Source organism: Danio rerio, chromosome 7 (genome assembly GCF_049306965.1).
Source record: "Danio rerio strain Tuebingen ecotype United States chromosome 7, GRCz12tu, whole genome shotgun sequence".
Classification (NCBI taxonomy): Eukaryota; Metazoa; Chordata; class Actinopteri; order Cypriniformes; family Danionidae; genus Danio; species Danio rerio.
Genome location: NC_133182.1, coordinates 62,919,445 through 62,946,368, shown reverse-complemented (window position 1 = coordinate 62,946,368; position 26,924 = coordinate 62,919,445). Strand labels below are relative to the sequence as shown.

Genomic DNA, 26,924 nt, shown 5'->3' with positions numbered 1-26,924 from the left:
ACAAAAACATCCAGCTGAGGTTTAAAAGTGCAGCATGTTTAAAACTATTGATTTGTTAGGGAAATAATTGAATTGGAGTCGAATAAACAAATCGATTTGGGTTCAGATCTTTTGTTTGATTGCATCGACTTCGATACGGTACATCACCAAATATGTACTTCCAGTGTGTCCAAAATGTGCAAGCACTTTACCCCCACATACTAGCGGAGGCACGAGTGATTACAGGACTGATCATGACGAGGAGATGACGATCACTGACAGATAGAAATTCGTCTGCGGGGAAAAGGGGTTTACATTACCACAATATGGCCAACCGTGTGCTGTGTTTGTTCCTGTCATTTTTCAGATTTTTGATATAATAACCTATGCTGTACTGCAGGATTCACCGGCCGTTTGCTATTAAAGGAAAGAGCAGCAGAGACTATTATGTATGGGACTTTGTCAGTAACTGTTACAGTTAATATGGACGAGTTATTTCTTCCTTCGTTTTGTGTAGTTTGCAAAATATGTGTTTAATTGTGTGTTATACGTGTAATCACGTATCGATTAGAGATCAGTGCTTGAACTGTATCTCTTAGGTTAAATCTGTGTGGGGCTGTTTACATATCACATCCAAAACTATGTTAAAAAAATTGATGTGTGTTTTTGTCTTTACCGATTTAAATGCGTTTCTGAACTGGCAATCCTCTGCTGTTTGCCTTTGCTATGAACACTATCAGCTGTTCCTATACACGTGCGGCACGGTCAATTTTCAAATTAGTTAAACTTTTGCCACTGTGTCGATTAATACTAAATGTGTGTCATTGTTATTACTTGGGGTTAGATTTAAGAGTAGAGTGATATGATAGTGATTAATTGCGTTGCTTTAATGATCCTCCAGAATTCTCCTACTGCTGGGCGCCAGATCCTCCTGAATTCCCCATATGGTGTGCGCCAGTTTCTATCACATTCCTCAAATGGGTTGTGACAGATCCTCTTGAATTCTCCAAATAGTGGGTGCCAGATCCTCCCGAGACCCACAAATGGCCAGAACCGCCAACTGAGTGCCACGATTGGCTACCAGAGCCATGTGACTTTCAAGTGCCCCCAGAGCCATTTGACTACCCAGTGCCTCCTGTTTCTAAGCCTCCTGACCCACTGGGGTTGTCCGAGTCACTAATGGCTCCTGAATCAGAGCCTTCTGATCCACTGGGTCTGCTGAACCAGAGCCCCAAGACTTACTTCAGCTCCATGCTTCAGACCCTCCACAGCTCCAAGCTCCAGGCCCACTTCCGCTGGATGAATATGTTCCTCGAAGGGGAGCTCTGTCACAATCACCAGTAATCTAGCCTGTGCAGATTGCTAGAGAATCACACCTCTACCACTATATGAAATACAACTCCCAGAAGTCTTGGCACTCACACACCAGTTCCTGATTCCCCCTGATTACACACACACTGCTGGACGCGTATGATGGACTGATTGCTAGGAGAACAAAGATGCCTCATTCAAACACATTCTTTGCTTAGTCTTATGTAAACTATAAGTAAGCATAACGAAGTGTTTTCCTTGTCATTTTTTGACCTATGCTTTGCCACTGTTGTTTTGCCACCTGTCCCTACCATTCACCTGTGCTCTGACTATGCTTTTGGATTATCTTTTTACTTCTGTCTGCCCCTGTTTTGACCATTTGCCTGCCAGAAGCTTCTCTTAATAAACTGTATTTGGGTCCTCAACTCCTTTGTACCCTTACTCATTACAATAGTATAGATAATATATTGTTACTTTTATGAATTATAAGTGCATATCATTTCTGTTCATGACTTTATCTTGTTAATTAGTTTACCTTTATTCGATACCCCATTTAAAGGCTTTTAGGATATGATAGTAGCACTCGACAAGTAAGAAAAACATAACAAAAGAACACTGATCATAATATGATTTTCTTACAACCATAAACCATAAGTGTTTCCTGTTTCTATTGCAAACAAAACATTCATGGTAGTCAACAGACACACATAACCTGTTGGCCACCTATTTAATGAATACAAACCTTTTGTTTGACTAATGACAGCCCTGGTCTAGAAAAGTTATTTGATAAGGTTAGCCTCACTTAGTCAATCTCAATTTCCACAACCCATCTATATTAATTACCTCTTCCCTCACTCCACCAGTCCCTCGGGTCAAATAAGACATATTTCCTGGCACACTTATGCTACATATTAATAAAAAATGTGGGCCAGAAAAAGCTTGCTCAGAGAAACTTTTATCCTTCATTCAAAAATAATAAATTAACTATAGCAACAAATTTGTGCAAATGATATTGTACTTTTTTTGCAGATTGAATTTTTTTAAAGTGATTTGTCCAAGTGATTTGTTATTTTGGCTGGTGTACTTATGATGGTATTAAATGTCAACTGATTGAAGCTAACAGGTTAATGCTTCATTGCGTTTTAAAGAAACTGACCAAGTACATCAAGTGCTACCCTAAAAATAATGTTAACAAAAGGAAATGTAAAATTAAACTTTTTAATAACTAAAATATATTTTAGTTATTTTATTATAAACATTCTCTTTACTCTAAAATCTAAGATGGATCAAATGTGCTGCAAGCTGCAAATAAAAAAATTCCTGACAAAACAACTTCTCATCATAAATGTTTTGGAAACCCTGTGGCACATAAAGTATCACAACGCATGTAAATACAGAAATGTGCTGTACAACGAAAAAATGTCAGGTACACCAAAGAGTGATGAACCTGGTTGCTTCCTTTTAGGGCCAGGATACACCAATCCCACAGTCTGCCAATGAGTTTCGTAGGTCAGGCTAGTTGGTTTGATTTGTTTCACAAATCACCTCTCTTCAGGTTAAAGCTGCAGTCACACTGGACTTTTCCCCCCATAGACTTCTATTCATACACACACAAATGCTTTAGACCAGAAACGCAAGCTCGTGCTACAAGTTTCCCCTTTGCAGTTTGACCTGCAAAATCGCATCACTTGACTGCGTCCCTCTATGGTGAGTGAAAATTACTGTGATAATGGTACTAAATGCTGCTTTGTTTACGTTTTATCTGTAGGCGTTGAAAGTTCGGTTTCCCATTGTGGAACGAGAAAACAGACACTACCCTTCGCAGGGCAGCTATAGTTGGCTTTTGTTTGCTTGATGTGTCCACATGCAGCTTTTTGGTCCAGACATGATCCAACATTGGTGTTAGTTGGTTGGCAACGACTTGGTATGTCCCAGCCCTTAGAGACAGTGTTATTGTTGAAGATTAGATAGTTTTTTTAGCTATTAAGAAGTTTTGTTCACTACATTGTACCATGAATTTTTTTTACAAAAAAATAAAATAAAAATTCAACTGTTGATTTTCAGAAAGAAAGTAAGGCAATACTTTGATTAAAAAATATTTGATTTGAATACCATTTATTGTATTGGGTATGACAGAAATCTTGCACTGCACAAACTTAAACTTAATCTTTCTGTTATTACAGATTATTTGTACTCAGAACTTAAATGTTTTAAACCTAAAGCATGCAGTCCATATATAAAAACACAAATGTGCATTCAATTTGCTTTGGTAAGCGCTTTCTAAACAAATGTACACAAAATACGCAGTTAGCCACAAATAAAATAGTCTATCACTTCTCATTTTAAGTTTTTTTTCATGTAAAAAATAAAGTTTATATATATATATATATATATATATATATATATATATATATATATATATATATATATATATATATATATATATATATATATATATATATATGAACAAGATTTTTTTTCAACACATTTCTAAACATAATAATTTTAATAATTCTTTCTAATAGCTGATTTATTTTATCTTTGCCATGATGAAAGTAAATATTATTTTACTAGATATTTTTCAAGACACTTCTATACAGCTTAAAGTGACATTTAAATGTTTAACAAGGTAAATTAGTTGAACTAGGCAGAATACGGTAACTAGGCAAGTTTTTGTATAACGATGGTTTGTTCTGTAGACTATCAAAAAAAAATACAGCTTAAAGAGGCTAATAATGTCCTTAAAATGATTTTTTTTTTCTAGCCGAAATAAAACAAATAAGACTTCCTCCAAAAGAAAAAATATTATCAGACATACTGTGAAAATATCCTTGCTCTGTTAAACATATTTTGGGAAATATTTTAAAAAGAAACAAAAAAATAAAGGGGGGCTAATAATTCTGACATGTAATCTAAGTCATGTAAAGGAAGCACTTATTTCAATTAAGTTCATACTATTATTTACCTGGGAGTATGGCTTGATTGATCGCTGCTACTGCTGTTGATCATTGCTGCAGAAGAGCAAGTACAAAGACGCTATTGACAGTAGATTCACAGGTATGCGATTGAGAACATGATATAAGACCCTTAAGTTTGGCATACCCTCACATTGTGTAAGACCCTCACATTGTGGCAGATGTATACAGGTGGAGCAGAGGAAAGTGGATTTGTTAATGACATACAATAAACTGTTATTTAAATATTGAGTAGCATGCTCAATGACTGATTATCCAAAGAGCAACCAATCACCTGCTCTGGATTTCTGTAGATTTCAATTGGCCTGGTAATGAATAGGAACATGGCAGTCCTAATGTATTTAGTCTTAGTGGAATGGATCTGCTCCACTGCTGCTCAGGCTTCAGGTACCTAAAACCTATTTGGAGATAAACAGAGTCCTTTTTGCTACTTATTAAATTTCCAAACATCTCCAGTTTACTCGAAGTAGTTCTTGAGATAAGGGAACAAGGAAATGCATCACTTGATGGAGCTTAAGGAAAACTACTTTCTAACAAAATACTATAGGTTCAATTGTATAAAATGGTCTTCTTACAACATGATGTGGAACAGTTCTCAATATACTTTTTAAACTACTTAAATGTTTGAATTTATATACATTAAGCAATAAACATATAAAATGTTTATAAGTATAATCAACATCTCAAAAGTGAGTTCGGCCAAAAATTTAGGTTCTATCATTGTTTACTCACTGTCCACTTCTAAATCTTGCACACACACACACACACACACACACACGCACGCACACACACACACACACACACACACACACACACACACACACACACACACAAGAATAGTATTTATTTTTTACCATAGCGTGAAAAAATTAGAAGTATAGGGTTTTTTTTTTTTTGGTTTTTGAATTTAATTTATTCAATGCACCTATACCAAATGTTTAGACTGAGCGGGAAACCGGATCACCTGGAGGGAACGCACACCAACATATAATAATAACATGCAAACTGCACACAAAAATGCCAACTGGCCCAGCAGGGACTCGAACTAGCAACCTGCTGTGAGGCGACAATGCTTACCACCTTATTCACCTTATGTGATGTTCTGTCCTTCATAAAATTTATAAAGAAAAGTTTTATAACTTGTTTTAATGGCTGCAAAGTGATGCAGTGGGTAGCATGTTCGCTTCGCAGCAAGAAGGTCACTGGTTCGAGCCTCGACTGGGTCAGTTGGCATTTTCTGTGTGGAGTTTGCATGTTCTCCCCGTATTATTAACACTGTGTTGTTTGCATTTGGCATCTGGATTTTAGCAAACCTTTGAAGATGGATATGGTAATGCACTCGGTGGTCAGACTTAACTTAGCAGATACTGAAGCAAACAGAATTAAAAAATACTGAATTTGAAGGAATATATATGTTTTATCAGTGCCCCATTTTTTTACTTAGAAACTTTAAAAGCATATACAAGTGTACATTTTCACTGGTCTGCTGCCTTTTGTGCTTCTTTTGTGCTTTCCATCATTGATCACCAATAGGTTTAGTATTTCTGACTAAACCAAACAAGGGTCATTTGGCAACATTGCTCATTAAAACAATATGTTTCTCTCTGCCTATTTGAGTGTGTTGGTCAAACCATTTTTTGCATTGTTTTTAAATTGCTGGCCGTAAACTGGTAAAGGACAAATAATCTAGCATAACTGGACCATTTTCTATGACAAATAATGTATTTGTGAAACCTTTTTTAAGAATGATAATGTGAATCACAACAAAGGGAAAACCAAAGGTCAATAACAATTAAATAAATTACTTCATATGCTTAATTCCAAACATCAGAATCCCACTGTTTTCAATCCTTAATAATGTCATGTCAGAGAGATTTTTCTCTTCACTAAATACACTCACAACTACTTCACCGGTGTCACCAGTTGCGTAACTCAGGTTCAGATATGACTTCATTTGTTTGTTGGATTACAAGAGAATAATCTGAGCGAGAGACATGGGATTGGGAAATTGGGTGACGTAGATAGATTCTGGATGAAAGGATGAAAAGAAAAGAGTGACCACCCACATGGAGATGAAAGTGGATTTGAACATACAAAACACCTCGTAACCCCTTCTTTAAAAAGTGATTGCATAAGCACGTGAACGAATGTATGATACGCGTTACGCATAATGTTCGCCTAAACTGCAGAATTTAAACGAAGAGACGTCTAATAATCATTTCAGATAGGTATAGAGAGAAATCTGTTGCATTGTGCCTCAGGAAGTGAAGCGCTTACCGGTTGGTCAGCGCTGAAAACAGGTGGTCGCTCGCAGGGATCAGTGCGGTTTATCCGCCGGTGTGTGTTGTTGTTTGCCGATGGTGTTAGACGCTCATGTCAGGTCCAAGCAATGGTTTCCAGCCAGACAACGATGCGGAGACTTAGCAATGTGCTATTATTCAGTTGACCCCACTGTAAAGCAAATAAACAACTTAGTCACCTTAATAGCCCTGACAAAAGGAGATGGTCATTTCGCTTATTACGTGCGCTTTACGACGCGCCCCATACAAGTTCCGAGGCTAACCTTAATGAATGAGTCACCATGGGCGCTTTAATTACTTTATTCTAAAGTCTTTGTTATGTTTAAAGCTATAAAATATACAGAAACTGTTCGTGTGAATGAAGTAGTAAAGAATAGGCTTGCGTTTAAGGAGTTGAGTGAAATATCTGTCTTATAAATATTGCCTACATCAGTGTTTTCAGAAACTAGCATTTTATTATAAATTCCTTGCGATGATAAATACCTTGGAATTATAATTTATAATACATTCCCTAACATTATTAAGGTTTTGTCTGCAATGTTAGCATTGGTAACAGTTGAGTTAATGTCTTAGACAATAGTGCATAAAGGATGACCAACACTTTAAATAATCATGACATGACAAGTCATGAACATGCATGAGATTTTATGCATGCTTTTGACAACTGTAATTAAGTGTCATTCTCTCAGTTATATCATTTTAAACGCAGAGGTGACATTGTTTGAAATGTCTTTGTGAAAACTTGAAATAAACAAGATATTATAATCTGTCTTTTTCGTGAAAACTTGCCATTACGAAGGCAACAAAATTTGTCACTGTCACTGTTATGACAAATTGACTTTATCAATACAACAGACAACACAACTTGGCATCATAAACATGCTTGTCAGTGGGCATTATAATTGTCTCATAAATTAACACCCCTGAATTTTGCATAAAATACTTACGTTTCCTCGTGAGATCAGGCCGGAATTTTCACGTCGACTTCAGTGCACTCTCAGAAATAAAGTTACACGAGCTGTCACTGGGGTGGTACCTTTTCAATAGGTACAAATTTGTAACTTAAAGGTCCACATTAATACCTTAAGGGTATATTAGTACTTAAAAAAGTACAAAAGAGTTCTTAAAATGTTTAGGTACTAATGTATACTTTTGAGGCACCAATATGGACCCTTTAAGTACAAATGTGTAACTTCTGAAAAGGTACCACCTCAGTGACAGCTTGCATACCTTTATTTCTGAGAGTGTGGTATAACTTGAATTAGTCATTAAATTGGCTTTACATGCTATTAAATATGAATGAAAGTAATACAGTTATTTAAATATAAAACTATTTCACAGAATATTGACACCTTTATTTATATGTTGCGTTGTAAGAAGTGATCAGAAAATATTAATGACCGTTTTAAGCATGTTCATGATACTATGCTTTGGTGGAGCTGCTCTTCAGTAGACTGGCCTTCAATGGTGACATTTATACTAAACTGAACTGAATGAGTTTTAATTTAAATAGAACTACACCCACAATCCACCACTACTCTCCTGCACGCCTGATTTACTGCAATGTTCTGCAATCTGAAATATTGTTATGGCTTTTTATTATTTTCTTCATCTATGTTAAGCTGTTGTGGCACATCCTACATTGTAAAAAGCCCAATATAAATAAAGATGAATTGAGTTGTTTAAAAATGTGTCACAACAATTGACACAACAAAGTTTGCCCATAACATTTTAATAACATAGAACATGTCAGGCAGTTTGTCTTTGTTTGTTTTAAATTTTAGTGTCTTTTTTATTTCACTTTGTGAGAGGTGTAATAGCTGTTTCAGTCAATTGTTCATGCAAAGACAGACCTCTCACAGTATGCATGTGAGAAGTAATTGCAAAGTTCTTTTGTCCTTTAGCACTCCCATGTCTATCATTTTGTTTTGACAAATGTAGAACAAAAATCCTTAAAGGGGTTGTAAATGTGCAGTTGCAACCCTGTGTATATTACACTTCCTCACATATTATTTGGCCACAATTTTCTTTTCGATTATTACATTTATTATGTAAGTTCAGTAAAAATTTTCTAATTTAAATGATAAAATTTAAATTATACGTTAAAGCAAAAGTTAAAGCCGCATACACCTCAGCAATGAGCAGTTGCACCCCTGTGTATATAACAATTCCTCACATATTATTTGCCCACAATTTTCTTTTCGATTAATACATTTATTATGTAAGTTTCATTAATAATTTTATAATTTAAATAATAATTTATAAAATTTATAATTAAAGTCTTATTTTGTGTTTATAGTGCAGTAGATCTGAAAAATAAATACAAAACAGAACTACAGTACTACAATATTTTGAAGTAACTTTAAGAATATCTGTCTTCTTAAAGTAGGCTAATACTTTTTCGATGTACAACGTACTGTAAGTTTAGCCTTACAGTATGCTAAAACTGCATAAACTTAGATATTGTATGGATCTTATTAAATAATTTTGAAAAAATAAAAATAAATAACTAAATAAAAAGAAGAGAAAATATTTACACAGTGAACAACAATAAATTTACAATGGTAAAATACCGCGATTTTTTTCTCCTTTTAATCAACCGTAATTCTTAACTTCGACATGACAGGCTACAAGTTGACAACTGACCTTCCAAATTCAACGCAGCGCTCCTAGTCGCTCTCGGGATGTCCAGTAATCTGAAGGTCCTTTAATACAGGTTCCTCTCATCCGTTGCGGTGGGGTTTACGTGCATGTTTAAACGAAACAAGCTAGTCTTCGTCCACCTCTCTTCGACCTTACAGTCTGTTTTTAAAAGCCCATCATTTCCCGTTTGGCACTACTGGTGGTGTATAAACATCTCTCGGTTCCTCTTAAAACTCTCTGCGATGTGTCCTGCTCTGATCACACTGTTCTAGTGTCCACGAACGTCTCCTCCAGGGATCACCGTCATTGTCTCGAATCCTTCACATAAGTGGTTTCTCTTGGCACATATGTTATGAGAAAACCCTGCTGACTTCAGTATGAACGCGCTGCTTCAAGTTGAATGAGAAGAAAGAGTAAAGGGAAACGTGTGACAGCGAGTCGCCGCTGAGGATGGAAGAGTCAGAATGAGTGTAGGCTACTCGCATCAGCATCAGCTGCTTTGCCGAGGGTGGAGATAGTGAGAGAGAGCAACACACGACCTGGTGTACAGCACATGAGTCGTAAAAACAGATTAGGCTAGTGATTCAGCCAATGTTATAGAGTAAAGCAAATAAGGTGCAGTGTGTTTATAATTTGAATAATTGCACAAATAAACAACAGTACTAACAGCATAATTAAAAATGACATGTGTTACAATCGTTGGCTAGACAAAACCTAAAGCAGGAGTGCCAAATCATGTTTCTGATACCTAACTACCTGGACAGTTCAGCTCCAACCCTGGTCAAAAACAACTAACCAAACTTAGAATCGGTACATCTCCAGTACCTGGCACCCCTAAAGTGCAGAATCTGCAGGCTGCCCCCTCGGTATGCGCTGCCATGTTAACATTACAAAAAAAATGGCATTCATGCTACCTATTAGTTATTGAAAGAACAGTTAAAATGTAATCGGTTATCACAATACAAGTGTTCTACAGTCTAAAGTGTGTTAATAACCATACTAAACAGTCAAAGCCAGATGACTGCTCACAAGCTACTCAAGAACTTCATTCATTCATTCCTTTATTCATTTATTCATTCATTCATTCATTCATTTATTTATTCATTCATTCATTCATTCATTCATTCATTCATTCATTCACACACATACACTACACGTATAACTTTAGCTTACCTAATTCACCTATACCACATGTCTTTGGACTTGTGGGGAAAACCGGAGACACACACACACACACACATACACACACACACACCTATTTTGTTCAGCATACGTTTTGTTGAAGAAAGATTAATGGCAAATCCTGAAACAGTTATTAGGACAAACACCCCTGCACCTCAGAGTGAGATGGTATTGATTAAGCTGTGATGGATTGGCTTTTTAATTGGTCAGCGTGATGCAAGTGTTAATGGCTTACCAAGTGTTACACACACACAACGCATTTAGTGGATATGGATTTGCTTGTGCATATGCGAGTAATTACATGGAAATTAGTAGAAAACAAACATTCAAATTCACTCACAATCTTTTCGAAAATTAAATATTGAGCCCTTTTAACTGATTCAGTACTATGCCAGTTCAGTTCATATCACTGCACAACACTTTAATGTCTGAAGATGTAAGGACCCAATACACATCCATCTCTTCAAATGGTGTGTCATGTTTAAATTACAGTTCACAGTATTCCTAGAATGGAACTGTTGAGAACTACTCAGCCTTATCGCACCAATCTGTGCTTTCTGGAGTCATATATAGTCCACACGAGGCACCCAATGCTTGGTGGCCTATATAATAGGCTGGAAAGAAATGAGGAGGAAAAGACTCTTGGTGCCAAAAGCCACCAGTAGCCTGTACTCTTCACTGGTATTTTTGTGATTACAGTCTATCACACAGAGGACACATATGGGCTGGCCACATTAAAGCTTACTGTGAAGGAGGAGAGATTGAAGAGAGTCCTGATAATGACAGAGGGATTGAAAGGGAGGGCTATGTTGTAGGTCTCTTCTGAGTGCTAAAGCGGTGTGTGCCTGAGATGTAGCTCGATTTGTAAAAGTTGAATGTGAGGGCTCTGGTTTGGAGTCTGACTGACAGTTTGAATCACACTTAAAGTGCTTCACTTGACCAGTCATGGCTTTGCTCTGAAAAAGACAGGTTATGTTTTTTTTTGTGTCTGAATGCAGCTCAGAGAATTTTACAGCAGATCTTCAGCTTGTGCAGTCTTAGAAATGGGTGGGACTGCCACCATTCCAGAAATATCCCAGTTAAAAGGTACCCTCCAATAGGGCGAGGCTAGGCGCGTGTGTATATAACGTCTGATAATTACATGTGTCTAAAATAGGGAATCCTGAGAGCTTCGAGTTCAGCCACAAACTGCAGACACATCACAGATGGAAACATACGCCACCTCACCATCCAGAACCGCATACTAACCACAGCAGTCCTGTAGTTAGACTGGGTTAAAATATAAATACACCATTCAATCTAAGACTTCTAAGTTGAAAGAAAAATACAGTACATAAACCATGATGTGTGTGTGTGTGTGTGTGTGTGTGTGTGTGTGTGTGTGTGTGTGTGTGTGTGTGTGTGTGTGTGTGTGTGTGTATGTGTGTGTGTGTGTGTGTGTGCGCATGTGCGTGCGTGTGTGTGTGTGTGTGTGTGTGTGTGTGTGTGTGTGTGTGAGTGTGCAGGAAGTAAAAGTGTAGAAGTAAGTTGTGCTTTGCGCTGTATGGTATGTTCTGTCAATTGGTTTGTACTGCATGCCAGCTTATTTATTTTACGTTTCCCTTTACCGTATTGTCCTGAACAATAATCTCTTTGTAGATAAAAATCATATTAAAGGCAAACATGATGTAACAACTTGGCTGCTGAGATTAGAAAGGTAGACAAATGAGAAAATAGTCTACTAAAGACAATCTATGGCCTATAATGGAAAATAAGAGATCTACAATCTGCATACATACCAGTCCTTTAGATCTGTAGATCTGGCACTGGCATACAGCACGTGGGCCACACATGGCCTGGGTTTGGCAGAGGTGGCACTGTCCTTAAGGTAGCACACAAGATTTGGGCCAGATTTCAAATTTAGTATTTGGCCCAGATGTTAAAAATTGATATGTGGACCATGTAAGTTTGGCCTGTCTAGACCCACATTTAAAATACATTAAAATAATATTTGTATAAAGAAAAAAATCTACCAATCAGGTTGCTTTGAGAAAAGTCATGCCCATATTGTGCCTAGAGTGCAGTTCTTCATGGGTTTATCAATTTGATTGCAATCGTGACACACCAACCTATCTTGCCCAGTTTATGCCCAGTTTTAAGTTATTAACTTGACTGAGACTTGACACTGATATGGTCCATGTTTGGCCCTTGTCTGGAAGCTAGACTTGGTCCAGTCATGTACTGTAATTCAGGGCGGCATGTGGGCCAAGCAAAACCTAGTTGTGTTGGCCAAAGAAATTTTGCTATGCTGGCCTGGAGAGTCGTGGGACAATGACAGGGGGTAGCTTGGAGATTTCTAAGTCAAATAAATTTTATGAAATTATTAGAATTACCATATTTTAATCATAATCCACAGAAGATATAAATAGTACTTTATAGTTGCAACAACATGCAAATAAAAAAAAACATCAGCTTTTCAATTCTTTTTTTCATAGGATTGTGGGTTTACATTAGATTAACAACTTAGCAATTGCGTCAGCTGCAGCAGATTGATTTTTTAACACAAGGTTAAACTTCCTGACACCTTTATCGCTATCAGATACATTCAAAATAAATGCAGGCCACAAATTAACATTAAGTTTGATCTCTGAGTGGCGGTCTTCAAAATCAAACCAAGAACAGACTTGTGCTCCAAACATTGTGTCCACCAGTCTCTTTAAGTGAGGTTAAGATTAAACTGCAAAAATTAATTAATGACAACATAAATTATAATCTTATAATTATAATTGCACTTTTTGTGTTGTCAATCTGCTCGTGTTTGTGGGGGTCGTGATTCACTGGCATTGCTTTGGGGGTCATGGGCTGAAAAGTTTACGAACCCCAGCTGTAGATCACTTCTATTCAGTCTTGTTCCTTTAATAATAGAGTTTGTGGTTTTATTTGTTTGTTTTTACCAGGGATGCCCAAACTAGGCAACATCTGGATGCAGCTTTTGTGGTGCAAGTTGAAGTTGCATTACTCAGAGATGCAGTGTCAGAGACAATGCACTCAATGGAGATAGTGACGACACTGTGAAGGGAAGGGTAAGGGGTGGGGTGAGGTGACCACATTAAAAAGCATTGGATGCAGCTCAGATTGCATCTGCACCAAGTCTGTAGCCAGACTCCTCTTAAATTAGAGCCCACAGGTCAAAATTTGCCCACAGTAACCTTTGATTTGGCCCGCCATCCCATCTGAGAAGAGAGGAAGAATATTGGCATGGTTTAGAGATTGTCATTTTCTAATTTAATGTAACCTTGTTTTTTTTTTTTATCATTTAAAGCTAACTGAAATTAAATGGTGTAAATTAATCAGATTTAGTTTAAATGTTCATACTCTCACCCAACGGATAGAGGACAAATCAAGGCAGAGGCAGATTCTGCTTGATTAGTGTAGTGTGATTGTTTATGTTTTTAATTGCAATAAGTTATTTTTTATGTTATACTGCATTAATTAATATTATTTAAAGTAATGTTTTTGATTTACTTTCAAGTCTTATGAAATAAACTAGATTACTAAATTACCCATGGCAACTTTAATGTACAGTAGCATGGTATATTTACCTTCGGCCCACGGCTCTCAATGATATTTGGCTTTTATATTGAAAAGTTTGGGCATCCCTGATTTATACCATAGATCACTTCTCATTAATCTCCTTTCTTTATGATCTCTAAGGAGTGTATATTTTTTTTAATCTAAATAACTAATTTATTTACAGAATGTAGGGTCCATTTTACATGTTGTGGCTAGGCAGATGTAATAAATAATAATAATAATAATAATAATAATAATAATAATAATAATAATAATAAAAATAATAATAATAATAATAATAATAATAATAAATAAAATCTAACATGAAACTTGTAGCAATGGCGCCATCTGTTGCCCATCATTAGTTGTCTCGTCGCATGTTCTAGAGAGTTCTAGGTGCATTGTGGGTACCTCACCCGGCACCGTCCTCCTCTATTCCGCAATCATGATGGTGAGTGTGTACATGCCTGTTTTACCTTCAAATCCTTTGTCATCTGTCCATTTTACTTTATTCTTGGTGTTTTGACATAAAAGCCTGGGGACAATATAGCATAAAGTACATGTTTCTTCGATTATTTTTGTTTTCAATGAATTCATAAGCTGACGTTTTTCATTGATGCTAGTTAGCTTTGTGGCTAACGATTCATTCTTCAATTTGAGAATGCCAGTTTGAATTATGAGCTTTGTATTGTGACCCAACGTGCAAAATGCGACGTCTGTGTAATAATGTGCACATTTTTTTTATTATGCTTTTATTTTATTTTTTTCTTCGGATTGTTTTAATCGTATAGGTTGATAAAGGATGCCATGGTTTAGTTTAGCATCATTTAGGTAACGTCAATGGAGAAAGAGCTAACGGTAATGATCTTTTACCTTTAAAACCTCAAGGGTTGTTCCTCTCAGCTGTCACTCCAAAAAACGTAATGGAACGGTTTTTTTTCTAGGACAAAGACTTTTTTATTACAGACACACAAAGATGTTAGCGATTTTTGCTTATGACAGCAAGTTGTTTGTATGACAGCAAGTCGTTTGAGAAACCCTGAACAGCCTTTAACTATTAGACGCTAATGTTTTTATGATTTCCAAGTAACTTTTATGAAGCATATTTAAACCTTTTCAGAAAAAAGTGATTTACACACTTGGTAAGATTATAATAATCTGCATAATATGGAGAATGTCAGTATTATTATATATGTGTACTAGTTTGGTTTTCTCTTAAGAGTACTAAAATTAGTTGTCATTAAAAAAGGCGACGTATTAATGATAATGCATTAATTCTTGAATTTTTTCCTACAGTCCACTCCAGTCATCCTCTTGAAAGAGGGCACAGACACCTCTCAGGGGGTCCCACAACTGGTCAGCAACATAAATGCCTGCCAGGTTGTGGCAGAGGCTGTGCGGACCACCCTTGGCCCCCGTGGCATGGACAAGCTTGTGGTGGATAACCGAGGTTAGTCAGCAATTCTGTATTTTAAATAGAAGTGTTGTTATAACTGTAAAGATATAAGTTGCACATTAATGTGATGCCCTGTCGTTTAATGCTTTTACAGGCAAAGCCACTATTTCTAATGATGGAGCCACAATTCTGAAGCTTTTGGATGTTGTGCATCCTGCAGCCAAGACTCTGGTGGACATTGCTAGATCTCAAGATGCTGAGGTAAGATGACCTCTTCATTTTTATGGATTTAGTCCAATAGTTTTCTAGACACAAAAATAACGGAATTAGGGCTGTGTGATTAATCAAAATCGAATCACACTCGCGATTACCAAAAAAAAGAGGCTGCGATATAAAATATGTATTGTTTAATTTCCCCTCCCATTGCAAACGCAAGCATAGTGAATGTTAGTGATGCCCACAAAAAAAAAAAAACAGGAAAGCGTGGACGAGTGGGATGCTGTCTGCTGCTTCAGAAGCATTAATAGATTAATTAATATCAAAGAAAAGCAGGACATCGGCAATATGGGATAATTTTGGTTTCAAAGTCACAAAAAATTCAAGTTTAATGTTTTCACAACTTCATCTGTATTTCGTGTGCATTCACAGCTTACTATACAGGTATGTATGTCGTGTGTGGTGACTGACTGTTATGTACTATAAAAATATAATTTGTCATTTCATTTTTATAGGACAGTTATATATAGATGCAATAGTTGCAGAATTTTAAAGCAGCTCACCAATTTGAATGGTTCTTATTGGATATTATGTTATTCAAGGCGACTATACACATGACTTTAAGGAGAGCTTATGACCTACTAACTAAACTTTATGATCATGTTAACACATTTAGTTACAAACTAGCTAGTAGTTGCAAAGCCCCTAGTGAGGACTTTACCTTCAGCTGGTGCAGCTCTATTCAGAAGATAGCTAATGTCATAACACACTAACTTGCCTCACTAAAGACACAATGCCTTGTAATGCTGTGACCAAAGAGGGATTAAAAAAAAAACTCATCTAAATGCAGGATAGGAGATATACACTACAATCTTGCACCTATTTTAGCCATTTTGGATAATCACAGCTGTATGTTTAACGTCATGGTATATTGTGAAGCATCTGTGATAATTATTTTTGTTTTAGACATTATAAGCTACAGAAAGGCACTTATCAACCGTATTTGTTTGCTTGGTGTTCTGTATTTTTATAATTATTATTATTATTTGTATGTATAATAGGCTATACTATGTCCCTAATTTGAGTTCAACTTGTTAACCGAAAGCTAAGGTCATTTTCTTTGTGTTTGCTCTAGAGAAAAATGCGTGTTTCATTTTTTAATATTTTAAACCAATTTGAATAAATGTTTAAGTTAACATTGTTTCAGCTCCTTTATTATTATTTTTTTACTTACTGCATTTTAGCAGTAGGAAGCTACGTTACACATTGAGTTGAAGCTTGACCATAAAGTTAAATGGCAAATCAAATCAAAATCGCAATATGTCAAAAAAATTGCACTTACAAATTTTCCCCAAATTGCACAGCCCTAATTAGAATGATGTGCTATTAGTAATACCTTGGGGGATTTATTTTTTTTTTTTTTAAGATTTAATTAAAAATCTCCCAAACATTTTTTTATTATTGTTATAATATTTTTATTATCATGTTTTTATTATAATTTATTGTTATGTTTTATTATCAATATTATCAAAATGTTATTATTGTTTTTTTGTAGGGTCATTATTACTGGTTTTCTCGGTATACTGATACTAATACTCAATAACACTTCCATTTCCATCAAAATTCTTTTAGCTCATTTTAAACTTAAAATAAAAAAATGAGTTCATGGATTTTGTGTGGGCAGTGTGATGATAGAATGCAGAATATAGTATATTGTAGAAGTTATGATGTAACAAATGCTTCTCTGCTACAAATTATTGACAGAATTGTAAATGTACAGATGTGCTAACATGTGTCTCTGTTTGTTTATTCAGGTCGGAGATGGTACCACTTCAGTGACTCTGCTTGCTGCTGAGTTTCTGAAGCAGTTGAAACCGTATGTGGAAGAAGGGCTTCACCCACAGACCATCATCAGAGCATTCCGCATCGCCACCCAACTTGCTGTCAAAAAGATCAAAGAAATCGCTGTTACCATCAAAAAGGATGACAAACAGTGAGTCTGGACCTCAGTCATATGTTCACAAAACATAATGATCACACATGTGATATGTTCTCTTTTGCCACTATAGAGAACAGAGGAGGTTGTTGGAGAAGTGTGCTGCTACAGCTTTGAACTCCAAGCTGATAGCAGGGCAGAAGGATTTCTTCTCCAAGATGGTGGTGGATGCAGTGATGATGCTGGATGATCTGCTGCCTCTGAAGATGATTGGAGTGAAGAAGGTGCAGGGTGGTGCTCTGGAGGTGAGAGGGGAGTAATGTTGAAGGATCAGGGTAATGTTACTAAGTGAGAATTTGGCTTTGCTTACACGTCCTTTCTGATTGGTCATTGTTATTGTGCAAGTGCTAAAATCTGTGTGATCTCAATTTTTTTTTTGGTTGATGATGAAAGCATCATTAGGGCCTAAGGCTACATGTCTTGTAAGACAGATTTTAGGACACAATAAGCCATCGAGTTTAAATGGGGGGAAACTGTGTATCATACACTGAATAACTGAAGTTGTTGAGATTTAAGGCATAGTTCAGCCAAAAAATTCTGTCATCATTTACTCATCCTTCATTTGTTGTAGACCTGTTTGAGTTGCTCTACTCTGAGTAGCAGGAATACATTTAAACAAAAATGTGAAAACCTGTAACTATTGGCTTCCATAGTATTTGTTATTTCTAATATACTTGTCAATGACTTAAGGTTTTAATTTTTTTTTATCATCTTTTATGTTTAAGGGTGCAGTAGGTCACCTGCCAGAATGCTAGCATTAGCATAATGGCTTGGAAATTTTATGATCCTTACCTGCCATCCAAAGCCATGCCTTCTTAAGTTATGAACACGCACTGATTAGATATATCACTGGATCATGTCATTCACCAGTTAGAAAACGCATGCACTTTATTAAGCCTAGTTGTTGACAGGCCAGCATTTGCAGAATTATGTTTCCCGAAAACTGTCACAGGCTGTCACTGTTTAAAAATGAATAAATGTGCGAATATAAATCAAACTTTACCTTAGTAAAGCTGGTAAGTCAGAAGAGCACATTTACTTATGTTTTATTATTAAGCCAAATAAAAATTAGATCAGAAAAAATGAGAGCTAAGAACAGAAATATCTTGTCATCTTTTTACATTACACTTATGTTAACAATACCAAGATAATGAGTGACGTTTCATTTTCAATGGTAAAATCACAGCTTGCATATCCTCATACATCACTTGTTTTCATCTCCTTTTACACTTGAACAACTAAATGAAAGCTTAGGTCTATTTAACTGACTTTATAATCGATGCTGTAAAAGGTACTTCATGAACTTGAAAATAGCCAATCTTTTGCTAGACGTCTTCAGTGGCTAAACAACACTTCCATGCATATAAATCCACTCATAAACAAGAACCCCGTCTACATCAGCTGTGCATGGCTAAAATATAAATGGTGAAAACAAGAAAAAAACAGTTTCTGTCAGTGAGATATGAAAATTACTTATTTGAAATAAGTTTTATCTTTATGTGCCCACTGTTAATAGTATGATTTTGGTTTAGATTTTATTGCAGAGAAAATAAGACTTATTTCATAGTTTCACAGTTTTCTTTGCAGCTTTCCTTGTACATATGTCTTAATGTTTGTACCTTTGCTCCAGAAAATACACTAGTTAAGAATGTCACTTTTTGCTATGTGATCATAAGGTACAATAAAAGTTGTATTTTGTATTTATACAAAATCAACCAAGTATGATTTTTAAAGACACCATATTAAGGGAAAATTACTCAAGTAACATTGAGGCAAGTGCAATTCTAACCTACACATTTTTGTCCATCAGGAGTCTCAGCTTGTGGCTGGTGTGGCATTTAAGAAGACTTTCTCTTATGCTGGTTTTGAGATGCAGCCCAAGCGTTACATGAACCCAAAAATTGCCCTGCTCAACATTGAGCTGGAGTTGAAGGCAGAGAAGGACAATGCCGAGGTTCGCGTCAACTCAGTGGAGGTCAGTACTGCCCCTTAATTGCCACAGGTTGTAGAATGAAATATTCCTTTTGATTGTCGAGGCCTTTTTCTTAAATCTGATTAGGGCTAAAAAAGAGCTGTAAAGAAATGTGCAAACATTTTGACTTCAAGATGCTGTCAGTAACCAAAAACCACGGCAGACATTAATTTCTAACTTGCTATTACCCTAGACATGGTAAACACAATGCTTCACATGTAACCACACACCATCTTTAAACTAGAGCATCTCATAGACAAAATATTTAGACAAAAATAAAGAAAAAAAAATACAAACATAATATATTTGTAGTTTAATACTAAATTTTTAAGGGTTGTGGAGAAATCCCCTCCTGTGTCATTCAAATCGCATGAATGAAAATATAATGATGATGGAAGAAATCGCACCTAAATGCTTTTATGGGTTAAGGTTTAATCTTTTTGGCTGTTCTGACCTGTGACTCAAAAAATTGAAGTGTGATCTGAACTGGAGATGTGTTTTCTGTTACACCACCATTTAAAGGACAAGTTCATGTTTTGATTTCAAAGATATTAAAATGTCATATTTCAAAATTGCAAAAGTGGGCGTTTATGTATGTATATGACAAAATGGGTATACCATGAACAGTACATCTCCTGGTAAAGGTTATGACCAACTCTAATAATAACCTTTCTCTCACCGCTGGCATAACTTTGCTTGTGCATATTTCAATATTCTGCATGCAACACAAATGCTTGACACATAAAATGTTTTTTAAATAAGTACAGCTCTCTGCGATATAGATATCACATATACTATTATTCCAATAAATATAGTTTTAGCATATATTGTGCAGCCCTAATATAAATGAATTAGTTGTTTACCCTTGTTTTAATGTGGCTGTTTGCAGGACTATCAGGCCATTGTTGATGCTGAATGGAACATCCTGTATGATAAACTGGAGAAGATCCACAAATCTGGCGCTAAAGTTGTGCTGTCCAAGCTGCCCATTGGAGATGTAGCCACACAGTACTTTGCAGACAGAGATCTGTTCTGTGCAGGCCGCGTCGTGGAGGAAGATCTCAAAAGAACTATGATGGTATACTGTTTTTGGTTGTTTTTCTTGTCTATTATGACAGTCAGTATGTCTTCTGTCATTCAGTTTTTAGTCTGTCTTTGTGTACTTTTAAAGTTGATATAACGCATTGCAGTCATAAAACATTTTGGTAGTCTAACCTAAAATTTAGCGCCCCCACGTTCCATGGATTTGAACACTTGTTAACTAACAAGTTTTATTTTGTGCTTTCTAGGCTTGTGGTGGCTCCATTCAGACCAGTGTTGGTTCCCTGACTGATGATGTTCTTGGCCAGTGTGAGCTATTTGAAGAAGTGCAGGTTGGAGGAGAGAGGTATGTTGTTATTTTTGTTGTTGACTTATTGGTGCTTCTGAAACTGGAGATTAAAATTTAATGTAACATTTCTTTCTTTCGCTACAGATACAATTTCTTTAAAGGCTGCCCAAAGGCCAAGACCTGCACCATCATTCTGAGGGGTGGTGCAGAGCAGTTTATGGAAGAGACGGACCGCTCACTGCATGATGCCATTATGATAGTGCGCAGGGCAATCAAGGTTGGCGAAATCTGCACCGTTGTCTGCTGCAGATTACTATTGTCCTTGTCCTTAATTTACCTACAATTTTTTATCTAGTCTAGGATTTGCAACCAGCAGGGGAAGAATATTTCTTAAGCCTTTTAGATACTGAAAAAATAATAATCATTAAGCTATTCTCTCTTTTTTTTCCCTCATGACAGAATGACTCCATTGTTGCCGGTGGTGGGGCAATTGAGATGGAGTTGTCGAAGTATCTGAGGGATTATTCTAGAACAATTCCAGGGAAGCAGCAATTGCTGATCGGAGCCTATGCCAAGGCCCTGGAGATCATTCCCAGACAGCTCTGTGACAATGCGGGATTTGATGCCACAAATATTCTAAACAAACTGAGGGCCAAGCATGCACAGGTAAAAACAGAAGTCATGCTGCTTTCTTGATTTACATTTTTCATGTCGTCAATCATCTAATTGTATTTTCAGTGCTGTCGTTAATACATAATGTGAAATCTGCCTTTCATACAGGGTGGTATGTGGTATGGAGTGGATGTGAATAATGAAGACATAGCAGATAACTTCCAGGCATGTGTTTGGGAGCCCTCTATAGTGCGTATCAATGCCTTGACTGCTGCATCTGAAGCTGCATGCCTCATACTGTCAGTGGATGAGACCATCAAGAACCCTCGCTCCAGTGTTGATGGCCCACCGGCAGCTGCTGGCAGAGGAAGGGGTCGTGGTAGACCAGCCCATGCCCACTAATCCATACCCAGCCTTAGGACTTTCAGTTGATCACAACAAATCTTTGCCGTTCACTTGGTTTTGATTTGTTTTATTGGCCCATTTTGTTATTTACCAGTCCCACTAACTACGAGAATCTCTGTGTCTTTGCAAAGGATAATGCAGAATAAAATGGCGTTTTTTTTTCTCTCTCCTTGTTTTAGACCAATGGGAACTGACATCTTTTCTATTGGGTATTTGGAATTTTGAATGTTGTTCTGTAATAGTCTGAGAACACACAAAAAACACCATGTGCTCAAAATTGGTTGGTTTGTAGATTTGAGTAAGCACTGAAATGTGGGCACTCTGCTGAGATATGTTCCTGTGTTGGTCAGTTGGTGGAACTATTTATTGTACCATTAAAATCAGTACTTTTGCCTCAAGGTGTGTGTGGTTTAATTTTGTCAAGTGAGGGCTGTATTTATCAGGAAACATTGAAAAAAAAGTTTTTTAAAAGGCACTGTGAATAGTAAAGAAATATTTCACAGTATGTCATAAAATAAACGTTTTTTGGGCTTTACTTCAACACGGTGTCATTTAACTTACCTTAGAAGTATATTTTTTATCTTTAAAGCAGGATAATGGGAAAAGTAATTTCAATATTCTTACCTTCAAGAATGATGGAAAGCCAACATTGCTTAGTTATAAAAGACTGATAGGACAAATGTTGATGATAACCAATATCATAAAGTTCATACCAGCCAACTATCAAAAAAAAAATTAACAATGAACATTTAGACCTGGATTAAATAAAAGCATTGAGAGGTAGTTTTCGTTTCAAAAGCTTTTTTATTTTTTTTAGCAACCTAAAAGTTTATTTGGTGCAAGTATACCACTAGGCAGGCAATATGTTTACATTTAACATTTAATTGTTCAACTGTTTTGTACCTTTTCAGGAAATCAGAAAATTATTTGAAACTGCATTTCTCTCAACAGACGTCCTTCATTCTAAATGATCAGTTCCACTTTTCACCTCTAGGTGGTGCAACAATTTATTAAAACATCTTGACTTGAAATATACTTGGTATTGTGTAGTTATTTGCTTACAAAAATAAATGACTATTTTATAAAACTATTTAAATACGAAGTGTCTGTATGTGTGACTTGTTGATAATCACCACAGGCAATAACATAATTGTAATTTCTCAGAATAAAATCCATAGGAAATCTATTTACAGAAATGATGGCAAAAAACTGCAGCTTATTTAAAAATTCAGGTATATATGTAATCTACTAAAACAGTCTAGCATATAAAAATGTTTTCCAAAATTGTCCTAAGAAAAGAATGGTTGTTTAAAATGGTTTTTAGGACAAATTTGATAAAGGATTTTTTTTTTCTGACAATTTAGAGGCTTATCCAAAATCTACAGTACACTTAAAAAGAGTCCTCATAGTTGGTGCATCCAGAGCAGGATTAAGAACACATTGGGCCCTGGGGCTATATATATATATTTATTTATTTATTGTTATTTTTATTATCATTATTAGTAATATTAATTAGTAAACATAATTTTTTTCTACATATCACATTCTACCATGTGATTTGTATTTGATTATTATTATTTTTTTCTATTAAAATAGGCCTGCAAGTATACAAAATTAAGTAATGACATAATCTGAACTTTAAAGTTCAGACTGCAAAAATCAGCAAAAGAAAAAAAAAAACATTTGCATTACATCCTAAAGTGCTTTATAATAAATGCTTCAAATAGGGGTTCACCTTTAAAAAGTTTTTCTAGAACTTTAGCTGACCATAAATCCCTAATGATATATCTTTAAAATCTAAACTTTTATCCAAAATATTACGGCTAGCAACCTTATTTTAATTTTTGCATCAGATATATTGTCCGATGAAATTCGATGTTTCATTGCTCCATATTATAACTGTCGTTTTCATAAAAGGAGCAAAGTAAAAACAAAGTTTGTTTTTTTTCCTCCATGGTTAATTTTATTGTTTACTATTATTTTTATGTTGTTGAGTGTGACCTGTTGCTGTCAACTGTTGGCTATACACTTACTTCACGTGGCCGCCATTTTAAAGAACCAAAGCGAAGCTGCAATGGAAAGAAACCCAGAAGTATAGGACCAGCACTGTAAACATTGCGGTAAGATGCTGTGGACAACAAACCTCAAGCTGTTGCAGAGATTTTAAATTGCAGAAATTGTGTAAACCACTTTAATATCATTCAGTAAGTTCAAACAACTAAAAGCAATTTAGCATCAAACAACATCTCTGTAAGACTAATATGCTCAAGCGACCTCCTAGGCTTCAGTTCATGGCACCAGTTAAACACAGTAGGGACACTTTCCTGCTCCAGCCTATGTAACCTGCTGAGTGATAAAACACTGCAGTCCTCTGTAGCACACCCTTGTGTTGTCTATAATAGTGTTATCCTGGTACTGAAGTTTTAAAACCGCCTATTTCACGCTAACATTGAAGCGTCGCATGAGAGTGGATGACTCAATTGATCATCACTGCTGCTTCGCACTCCAGTCTCTGTGTATCTGTGTTTGCCATCAGTTTACCGCTCTTCATCCAGAGCAAAAAGAGATACATGGAGACTGGAGCGCAAAGCAGCCAATGAAGATCAGTCGAGTCATCAAGCGGATCGCTCGTCTGTGTTTGTGCTCGGTAAACAGCGAAGTGTGAACTGCTGACTTTCTCTGCCAATCACAAGCATTTCTGTTGAGCACGTGAACAAAATGGCAAATCAGCACTGTTTTACGAGCAGCCATCAACAGTGCTTTAAATGTTAGAGGGAAATTGACAGTTTTTCTTTAAATTCAGTTTTGTGACAAGTCCCTGCTGAAAAATCCAGCTTAAACTAGCCTAGGCTGGTCGGCGGGTTTTAGCTGGTTGATCAGCCTGGTTTTAGAGGGGTTTTGGCCATTTCCAGGCTGGTTTCCACCCATTTCCAGCCTGGTCTTAGCTGGTCAGGCTGGAAAATGACCAGCCAAATCCAGCTAAAACCAGCTCGACCAGCCTGGTTTAAGCTGGATATAGCTGGTTTTGGCTGGACTCCCAGCTTGGCTAAGCTGGTCAAGCTGGTTTTAGCTGGTCATCTCCCAGCCTGACCAGCTAAGACCAGGCTGGAAATGGCTGGAAACCAGCCTGGAAGTGGCCAAAACCCCTCTAAAACCAGCCTGGTCAACCAGCTAAAACCAGCCAACCAGCCTAGGCTGGTTTAAGATGGATTTTTCAGTAGGGGTCTAATATAGTGAATCAGTTCATTAACTCAGGTTTGATAAATGGGATCTAAAACGTGTGTTTGGGAAAGAAAACATTAGCTAACTAGTGCCATTTCCCTTAACTTAGCTGAAAATGAGCTCTGATATCCATATTTAAGTTCACTATTCAGAATGGAGCTTCCAGTTACTCGGAAGGCGGAAAATTATAAATTTATGTCACTTTTATCTCCGCTGAAAGATATACAGCCAAAGACACAACGTTCCTATGTAACTCCCAACAATACTTCCGGGTTTCTTCTCACCGCAGCCTCGAAAATCGTGAAATCGTGAAATCATTCTATTGCTGTAGACCTAATTGGCCTTCGGGGACAATAATTTATTCTAATCTTACTGTAAAGCACAACCTAGTGTATTTACTTGAGATAGATATATACTGTTCTCTGCAACAACAAATATTTTGAAAACTGCTCGTGCAGGATATTTGATTTGTTCACCCACTGTCTTTGTTAAATTGTGTATTGAACAGATTGCACAGGCTCACATTGGCTCACATTGTTGCACAGCCAAAACTGGACTTTAGTTACTACCTGTACGAGTGTATCAATGACAAAGACTTTTGAATTATTATTTTTTTTTTTTGTTCTACGATAAGCTTGTTTAGCCTACCTTTGACTGGACGGTTCTCACGGTAGTGCCGAAATAAGGGACTGTTCTGGGAAAATTGGGACATCTGATCACCCTATGGGCAACTAAAACAGGGCTATTCAATATTCTGATTGGGCTACAACCACTCCAAGCCCCAGTTATCACCAGCGTCACTGTTTTTTAACAGCAGCGAACCGAAAGGAATACTTTGGATTATATTTGGATAATACTTTGGAAAGGAATACAATTTATGACGAGATAAAGCATAAAGCAAAGTGACGCATTTTAATTCATCAGCCAATCATAGGCCCCCTTCTTCCATCGTCCTTGAGGCTTCAGCCACACCTAGCCCTTATGTTAATCCAGCCCTGGGTGCACTGCAGGAAGAAAGTGATTCCAGTAACATTTCAGTTTATCCTTCAGTTTTAACATCAGCCTCATGTGACCTCAAAGCTATTATTTTTAGTCATTTATCGATGAGATTATATGGGGTAAACCCCTTGCATTCCACAATAGAATTAGTTAGACAAGAAGTCAATTGATGCCCGCACTAGTCGGCCAGTTGCCACATCAACTGCTGTGACTTTGATCTCAGTGTCACCAAACTGCATGGTAGTGCGAATCTCCCTGCGTTCAAATGCTGATCCTTTATCGTTATCACCAGTGCTAGCTGAAGCTTCCCCTGATTCAAGTAGGTCTAGCGTGATGGCACCACACTTCCTCACCCCAGGGTCGGTAATATAGGTTATGTCATCAGTGTCGCTGCAGTAGATGTTGATGATGATCTTCCGTTGACCCATCCTAGCAGGAGTGTAGCTCCGCCTCACAACCTCACCCAAGGCCACAGATTGATCAACACTTACAAAGCGGTCCAGAATGTCAGTGCACCATTCTCTTCCATCCTTGATGAGTAGCTTATCATGAGGGTGTCTTCCTTCTACAAAGCGGTTCAAAACCCCAACACCATAAGTTAACGGACAACGGCGTACTCTGACAACAGTGGGGTCTAGACCAAAAAGGACTGCACCCTTCAAGATGGTTAGACCTACATCATGTGGAATTATTATACGGCAGTTCCGTCCTAGTGTATTCTGAATTGCCCGTTGAAGCATGGGTGACTCTGCGAATCCTCCAACCAGGAAGAGAAAACGGACACCCTTAACTTCTTCCTTCTGCATGACGTTCTCTGGTTGGATGAGAGAAATT

The 26,924-nt window shown here is 36.8% G+C and overlaps 3 protein-coding genes across 7 annotated transcripts in view; 1 reads left to right on the top strand and 2 right to left on the bottom strand.

Annotated features, from left to right (window-relative positions):
• Positions 1 to 9,674, bottom strand: part of slc8a4b (solute carrier family 8 member 4b) — an 84,673-nt gene extending 74,999 nt beyond the window's left edge. For both annotated transcript variants that reach the window (XR_012382441.1, XM_005166536.6), the window contains exons 1-2: positions 9,212 to 9,674; positions 6,543 to 6,716 (exon numbers count right to left, since the gene is read on the bottom strand). The gene's annotated coding sequence lies outside the window, so the exon portion shown is untranslated. The remainder of the gene's footprint in view (positions 1 to 6,542; positions 6,717 to 9,211) is intronic.
• Positions 9,675 to 14,360: 4,686 nt separating this feature from the next.
• Positions 14,361 to 22,267, top strand: cct7 (chaperonin containing TCP1, subunit 7 (eta)). Its single transcript, NM_173248.1, is given in 11 exon segments — positions 14,361 to 14,393; positions 15,239 to 15,392; positions 15,493 to 15,599; positions 17,369 to 17,547; positions 17,624 to 17,795; positions 19,361 to 19,525; positions 20,412 to 20,600; positions 20,812 to 20,909; positions 20,997 to 21,129; positions 21,312 to 21,518; positions 21,633 to 22,267. Coding segments are annotated over 11 exon segments (1,644 nt in total). The 5' UTR covers positions 14,361 to 14,387; the 3' UTR covers positions 21,867 to 22,267.
• Positions 22,268 to 25,700: 3,433 nt separating this feature from the next.
• hspa12b (heat shock protein 12B) overlaps positions 25,701 to 26,924 on the bottom strand; it is a 33,582-nt gene continuing 32,358 nt past the window's right edge. For 3 of the 4 annotated variants that reach the window (XM_073907126.1, XM_073907125.1, XM_073907127.1), the window contains one exon: positions 25,920 to 26,904. In XM_073907126.1, the coding sequence (XP_073763227.1) occupies positions 26,237 to 26,904 (668 nt within the window). In that variant the 3' untranslated portion in view covers positions 25,920 to 26,236. 4 annotated transcript variants of the gene reach the window in all.